Source organism: Stylophora pistillata, chromosome 6 (assembly GCF_964205215.1).
Source record: "Stylophora pistillata chromosome 6, jaStyPist1.2, whole genome shotgun sequence".
Classification (NCBI taxonomy): Eukaryota; Metazoa; Cnidaria; class Anthozoa; order Scleractinia; family Pocilloporidae; genus Stylophora; species Stylophora pistillata.
In genome coordinates, this window is record NC_142524.1 from 21,159,210 (window position 1) to 21,167,310 (window position 8,101).

The following is an 8,101-nucleotide window of genomic DNA, read 5'->3' on the forward strand; positions in this document are numbered from 1 at the left end:
GCCCGAAGCTTTGGGAGGTGTATGGGCAGTCGAACGTTTGCATAACTACTTATTTGGTATACAGTTCACGCTCTTGACGGACAATAAACCTCTTTCCAGCATGTTCAAAATTTTGCCACCGCGAATCCAATGTAACGTCTTGCTTGGAGATTGCACCAGTATAGTCTCCAAATTCAACACATTTCGGGCAATGTTGTTACCACTAGGCCAGGCAGAGTAGTTAAATCAACAAGGGAAAATGAAAAATTTATTTACTACTAATTAAACAGATTAATTGTTAAAATAATTTCTCAACGTTAGCCGGGAAGGATGTAGTGTATTGATTATACATGTACCCACCTTAATTATTGACAAAAGCCTTAGTATGGGTTCTAAGGTGAGCACTTTGTACTTAATTCAGTAAATGTACTACTCGCAGTAATTCTACTGTGCTGGAAATACATGCATGCTGTAAAATTACTATAAGTCAGTAAACTCTTCTACTTCTATAGGTGTAACGTGTTTGTTAATAAAGTTCAGTTAGCCTTTGGTAATGAAAGAGAAGCAGTCTCTTTGTGTCTGAATGACGACACCAGGGCCAAAAGTGAAGGTGTCCATTTTACATCGAATTCCTTATCGTGAGAAGTTTTCTAGTGAGGTTTGTGGGAAACAAAGTTTATGCTAATTTTTCGGTTATTTACTTTCCAAAGTTCAATTTATTGCAACAAGATGTATCCCATGGCTGCAATGCGTTGTACTTCATTATCTGCATTAGATTCAGCTTCGTTTCCGCAAGATTTAGAGTCATCTGGGCTTCCGCCTGTACCAAATCCGATTCTGGAATCGCTACTATCGCAGTCATTCTCATTGTTTCCTAGAATGCCAATTCTTGTCTTAGAACGGTAACTAAGTGAACCAAAGACATTGAATCCTTCCTTGTTGCAGTTAGCTTGTAATGAGGCCTGAGAACCAATCAGCGTCTTCCACTTGTCACGACCCAGTGAGGTGACGCGGTATTGACCATCAGCGATCAGTGAGTACAGCGAATCCGATTGAATATTGATAACAATGAAACTGAGCTGTTCGGCGATCTTCATACCAAGACAGATCTTAGAGAAAGAAGTGTTCCAATAGGTCGGTAGCTTTGTTTCTTGCAAATCAAACCCAGTCTCTGCACCAGAAAGGTTGTAGTCATTTGTATCAGTCCAATAGTGGGAGGAATAATGAAACGTGGTCTGGCAAAAGAAACAATGTAACAGCTGTAAAAGGTTAAGTCTGACGACCTCATAGAGTTTGTGGCTTTCTGTAGTATGCGTCGGCTACTGAGGGCATTGCTTCTTGTTACGCTGCCTGGAGTTTATTCTATTTCAAAATGTTTTGTGCCCCCAACCAACCCTGCCTCAGAAATCCTTGGGTTTCCCTTAAGGTAGCTGGCGCCTAACTTCTAAAGAAGGAACACACTGAGGCGTCTTGTCCTATCACTAGGAATCATTCAAGAAGCGAGTTCTCAGGTTAAATGACGTCAGTGTAAAATGCAAAATCAGTCTCGTAACTGTTGGAAAATGGTAATCACCCATAACATATAAGAAGTTGTAAAATGAAACCTTATTTCCGTCAATTTTCATAACTGGCGTCCATCCTCCATCTCCACATCCAAAATCGCCCATGTGGCAGAGGACAGGAGTTGGGTTTGCACCAATATGAAGGGTGGTCAGCTGACTTGTGTTGGGCCTAAGGTATTTAAAGTGTTACAAAAATGCATGGCGGTTAATTCTAGAAAATGGCATATAATTACATAAAGAGTTCACTTTAGGCTTCAATTATCGTCTAAGCAGCTTGTCCTAATTGATAAGGTAGATAATATGCCGGGAGTTTCAATAGCAGTCAAACAAACTCAGTGGACTGTTACTTACTTTAATGTGGAACTAAAATCCTTGCAAGACATCGCAGCTGGAAAAGACAGTCAGTTGTAACGATTAAATAAGTCTGACTATCCAATTGACCACTTTCATAAATGGCTGCCGGATTAATATCCTTTTGTTTAAATTTAAATAAGCCTTTTGAGTTTGTACTAGAGAACGAGGCCAGAAAGGCTAATTTAAATTTAAACAAAAGAATATCAATCCGGCAGCCATTTATGAAAGTGGTCAATAGTTTCTTTTATTTTTTTCTCAGTTCGTGAGCGGGCGGTATCCTACAAATCCTGCAGTCTGATTGGTTCCAAAAGCGGGCAGTATTCTCCCCATCCAGCCCGCTCACAGCGGGCGGTATCCGTTTCGCTTGAGTGACTTTGCAGAACCTCTCAATCTTCGCTGCAATTTTTTCACAAATATATCTATTTTGCTGGCCGGGCAGAATTTTGGAGCAAAGACTTCGGTCACGACCTTTTGGCGGTAAATAATTTTAATTATTTCTTCTCTCTCGCTCTCAAATCACTTTGGTTTTTCCGCATAAATTGATTTCGAAATAAATTTGATGGTACTGAATTTGTTTTGAAAGCGATTGAAACGCGACCTAAAAACAATTTTTTGTTTAATAATCCTTCCCAAAATTAACTCAGAAAGTTAAACGAGAGGTTGTTACAGTTAACAGTTACGTTAATAAATGTAACTCTCCTTCGTTAGTATCTGAATTCTTCCTTCTTCCATATAGTTTGTTCGTTTGTGATAGGTTGAGCGAAGATTTGAGTTCTTCTATGAAATACACTTTCGCCTATTCTTCGCAAATGCCTTGAATTTGGACATTTCTACCGTAAATTTCACAACAGAAACTGGAGGTATTAGATGAATAAAAGTCGCATTAAATCTCCTTGTGTCTAGCTGGAAAGAGTCTCATTGACTTCAGCTTTTCAGTGTAAGAAATACAGATTTACACACACCGTTGTCACTCACTAAATTGGCTCGCCATCAAGTCTTGTGATTGCCTTCGTATGAAATTTGTTGTTGTTGTTGTTGTTGTTAAGTCCGCGTTTTACTAGTCAGCGTTTTACTAGGCAGCGTTTTACCAGTCCGCGTTTTACTAGTCAGCGTTTTACTAGTCAGCGTTTTACTAGTCAGCGTTTTACTAGTCAGCGTTTTACTAGTCAGCGTTTTACTAGTCCGCGTTTTACTAGTCAGCGTTTTACTGGTCCGCGTTTTACTAGTCCGCGTTTTACTAGTCCGCGTTTTACTAGTTAGCGTTTTACTAGTCTGCGTTTTACTGGTCTGCGTTTTACTAGTCCGCGTTTTACTAGTCCGCGTTTTACTAGTCCAGTCCAGTCTACGAAATACCATATGCCCATTTACTGTGTTTTTCATACAAGTATCCTTGTTTATTCAAAAGTGTAAGCCTTTTTTCCTCTTCAATTGACAGGTGTCAGATCATGACAGTTACTTGTCAAAAAATGTTTCAAAGTTTGCTCGGAAGCCCTTAAAGTTACATTTACAGATAAAAATATTTCGATGAAAGCTTTCTCTTTAATGTAAGTAACGTCTGTCTTCTTTATCATCCACTCGCTAACAAATTGTTAAGTTTATGGAGGATTTTTCCGTAATTGAACTCGCAATTGTAGCCCTAAATCACTCAGGTTCTTTTGGCAATCCGATTTCGTTATGTATTAGAAAAAAATAAAATTCACCAGCATAAGTCGGTCCATATTGGGAAAAACTGTGCCCTCTGTCTTGAGTACCGCCCTCGGCCTACGACCTAGGGCACAGTTTTTCCCAATACGGACCTCCCGGCTGGTGAATAACATATATTTCTTAACTCTGAATATGCTTTTAAAATTCCCTGCATGATACCAGAAGCATGTACCTTTGGTTTAGCAGTTTGAAAGGAAGAGAGATGCTTTTTTTAAAACGATAGTTTTGAAATTAGGCCGGCATGCAGTCTCACACTTTGATCGCTAAACAGTGAATCGCAAATCCTTCAAACAGGAAGAGCTCCCCACTAAATACAGGATCTGTGTAGCAATTTCAGTTATATCAAGTTTCCGCTTCTATTTGATTATGGTGTACTAATACATTATGGAAAAAAAATTAATAAAAAATAAAAAAAAGCGGTAGAAATAAAACAATGGATAAAATAGAAATTGGACTAGTGTTTGCTTACATCAGGCATCCACTCAAAACGGGTCCCTGACTCAGTTGCTGTGTTGCAAATGGTGAAAACAGTGCTATTGGTTCGCTAACCCCCAGTAAGAGAGTTGGATATTTCCCTTTAGGTGTTCTCATTTGCATTCTCTTTCGTAGATGAACCCAGCACTAAAAGGCTAAATGAACAGTAAATGGTCAGATGCAGTGATCTATCTTCGTTTTTACCTGTTTCGCAATATTTACCAATGAAACCTTTCTCACAGACACAGTGGAACGCATAATTTTGATAGTCCATCCAACAGGTACCTTTGTTTTGACACGGATAAGACGAACATTGTGACTGGGAAAAAAAAAAAAAAACACACTCACAAAAAAAACAAAAAAAAAACAGATGCAGTATTGAATAATGGAGACTTACTTGAATAAAAAATCAGAAGTTCAGAATTCATGCCTAGTTCATTAGTGGCAGCATTGAAAAGATACAAAAGTTTCTCCTTTCTTATCGACAGCTGGAAAATTAAAGAGCACTCTCATGATGCTTTCGATTCATCAAAGTGATCTTGGATTTTAAGATATGCACTGTGCTAGCGACCGTTAGAATGATGTGCGTCAGAAGTAGAGTTTTTAGTTCTCTTCAAGGTTCTTTAAAAATTAAAATTTGTGTCAAAAACTGCTTCACGCCTCTCTGAAAATAGACGACAGAAAAAAAAGAAAGAGAAAAATTAAACGATAATCGTGGCCACCCTGTCATAAAAAGCTGGAAACTGATACAGTTTTACTTCGATGGAAGCAAACGACCGGTCGTATCGACGGAGTTGTGAAAAACCTAAATGGCGTTCTCTGAAATTGCATGGCTTCAATTTGTTTATTTGATTATTTCTCCTAGCAGAAGCGCAGAAACGGAGATGTATCGGTGCGACTACAGATTAAACGATCCTCACCACAACGGAATAATGGTGGGAGCTCTTGTTTGTTTTGAAGTCCTCGGCGTTTCTGTACTTGTCAGAAGACAAGAGCTCACACCAAAACTTTCCATCTGCTCCTTTGGCGGCGGCCATGTTTGTGGAAAGGCACAAAGGGTTCTTGAGACATGAGAAAGTACACTCCAATTCATCGACCACGGTGGATAAACCAACTTGAGGAACATTAAGGTAGTATTGCTCGGCTTTTAACAATATACGTTCTCTGAAATTGTCAAAGACAATTTTGCCTTTTTTCAAAGGAAAAAGGAAAGAGACACTAAGTAAGAAAACTCTTTATCATTTGGCTTGTAAAATTCCTCAATCGACGAAGTAAAATAAAGTGAGTGGAGTTGAATCAATTCTGGTTTCGTCGGCTGGCGTAGCTACCTATCATGGTGGGCTATAAATTTCCTTCAGTACAAGGTGATGTTTCCTCATCAGGCGCTGCTCAGCTCAAACAGAGTAAAAAAACGTTCATTCACTCAAGTTTCGTTCTATTTTGTCATCGAGGTTCACTTCTGCCACAATATTATATAAAATCGAAACAAATTAAAGAGATTTCTAACCTGATAAACAGCTAACGCTCGAGGTCAAACTGTATAACACAAAGAAAGCGCAGTACTTCTCGACTTCGTACATGATGGAGCTTAAGTTTCGCTCTAGAAATTGACGCCAGTCTTATTATTACTATCTTTTTTTTACGGAAAACCGAAGTGCTTACAACGCAGTGTGTCAGAATACAATGCAGCTCTGCTGGTGTGTATACTGTGGTAATGCTGTGTACGTGAGCTCAAAGTAATTAACATGATGACTATTCAAGAAGTGAGGTGGTAACAGGTGAACTCCTTGCCTGTAACACAGCACGTATCCTGATTACACGCTACTACCAGTAATCGCAAGTCATGCAATATTGTTTTTTATTTCAAAAAGGCTGAATAAATATACTGGTGATAAAAAATAAAAATAAAAAGAATGTAAAAAAGATATACGGTTTACTAATACAGGTAAGACAAGTGGAAGTAAAGGTCGATTTGAAAAAGTAGTCTTTACGTTACATGTAATATTAATGATAATCATGAAAAAATATATGACAGTGAATTTTAATAAGGTTGGAGCTTGATAACTTGAGAAGGAAGATAGTTGTCAGTTCTCGTACGACTGCATTTCAAATTACTCCGTCAAATATTAGCGTCCATTAACAGTGCGCAAAATTGAAGTAAAATTAAATGTCGCTATCTTTTTTCTAGTCAAATAAAAGCTGAAAGTCTCAAAATAAAGCTTGAATTTGACATTGTCATTCAACGTCATTGACATTGTTAATGAATCATTAAGAGATGTTCCGTTGTTTTGTTAAGGGAGCCGCTCAAATTAGAATGAAAAAGGAAAAGAAAAAAGCGTGGGAACCAAAAAAAATATGTATGATGCACGATCCTAGTAGAAGAGAGCGCTAAAATGCAATAGCGAAAAACAGACCTGAAAAAAATCAGCTCTGTACGGGATTCGAACCACTGACCTCTGCGATACTAGTGCAGCGCTCTACCAACTGAGCTGACATGCCAACTGGGAGCAGGCCGTTAAGTTGATTCGTAATAAACCCGTGATGATAAATCAGATATGATGAATATATGAAGTTCATATATTTTGAACAGCGGTTATAGATAAACTGCAGTTATAGATTAATCAACTTAATTGAACTTCGTGTTGCGCAATTTTGATTGGATTACACACTTGTGATTTCAAATCAAGCTCGCGCTGCATGCTCGTTTAATCTTAAAACCACGCGCAAGATTTCACCCAAAATTGAGTTCCGCTCAGTCCAATTGCCATTCTTATGTAATCATTATTATTTACGATTATTAATCGTGGAAATAAAGGCAACGATATAGATATCTTTGGGTATACCAGAGATATTTGTTTCGTGGGAAACGTTCTTGAAATAGAATCCAAACCCTAGAGACATTGAAATCGCCATGCCACATGGGGAGTGATTTTCAATCTGCAGAACATTTCCACCTAACTGCACCAAGACTCAATCTATGTATTTGATTTTTTTAGATCTATGTTATTTGTTAGGTACATCGCCGTTTCTGCACGTGTCTAATTCATCCAGACTTCCTCGAGAACCAAAGCTAATTTTGGCGTCGTACCTGGAGGAAACAACTTCATTGATACTCAAATTACCAATTATTTATTTTTTTTCTCAGCTCTTAAGCGGGCGGTATTCTATTAATCCTGCGATCTTACTGGTTCCGAGAGCGGGCAGTATTCTTCCATCTGGCCCGCCCACAGAGGGCTGTAACCGTTTCGCGTCGAGTCACTTTACGGGACATCTTAAGTTTCGTTGCAACTTTTCACAAAATATATATCTCATTTTACCGCCTGGACAGAATTTTTAAGCAATGACTTCGGTCTCGACCTTTTGGCGATTATAACAGTAACTCTCTCTTCTCTCTCGCTCTAAAATCACTTTGGGTTTTGGGCAAAAATTTATTTGGAAATAAATTTTGTGGTACTAATATTTCAAAAAGATTAAAACGCGGCCTAAAAACAGTTTTTTATGTAATAATCGTTCACAAAAAAGCAACTTAGAAAGTTACAACGAGAAGTAGTTGCAGTTAACAATTATGTCAATCAATGTGACTCTCATTCATTGATACCTTCATTCCGCAACACAATTTGTTTGTTTGTGAAAGGTTGAGCGAATTGTTCATTTAAGTTCTTCTAGTCTTTAAATACACTTTCTCCCATTCTTTGCAATTCCCTTGAATTTGGACTTTTCTACCGTAAAATTCACAACAGAAACCAATGGAACTCGATTAATAAAAGTCGCGTTGAATCCCCTTGAGTCTAGCTGGAAAGAGTCTCATTGACCTCAGCTTTTCGGTGAAAGAAAGAAACAATTTACACACACCAGTACAGAAAACAAACAAGCAGACTGACAACCCCAAAACACACATTTGCATTCACTCACAATTCGACTTTGCGTGACATTTTAACAGGGAACAGGGGTAAATCTTCGAAGATTAATAGTCGTTGGAAATAAAACAATATTTTCCCTAAGATCTCTGGGTGTTCTTTTTTTACGAA

At 38.2% G+C, this 8,101-nt stretch overlaps 1 protein-coding gene across 1 annotated transcript; it reads right to left on the minus strand.

The window, feature by feature from the left end:
* Positions 1-225: 225 nt before the first annotated feature.
* On the minus strand, positions 226-5,799 carry LOC111346328 (uncharacterized). The gene is made up of 6 exons (XM_088762677.1): positions 5,581-5,799; positions 4,994-5,262; positions 4,278-4,392; positions 1,893-1,929; positions 1,584-1,710; positions 226-1,214 (listed from the first exon to the last, which is right to left on the minus strand). The coding sequence occupies exons 1-6, from the start codon at positions 5,651-5,653 to the stop codon at positions 696-698; spliced, it is 1,140 nt and encodes a 379-aa protein (XP_088618803.1). The 5' UTR covers positions 5,654-5,799; the 3' UTR covers positions 226-695.
* Between the last annotated feature and the right edge of the window lie 2,302 nt (positions 5,800-8,101).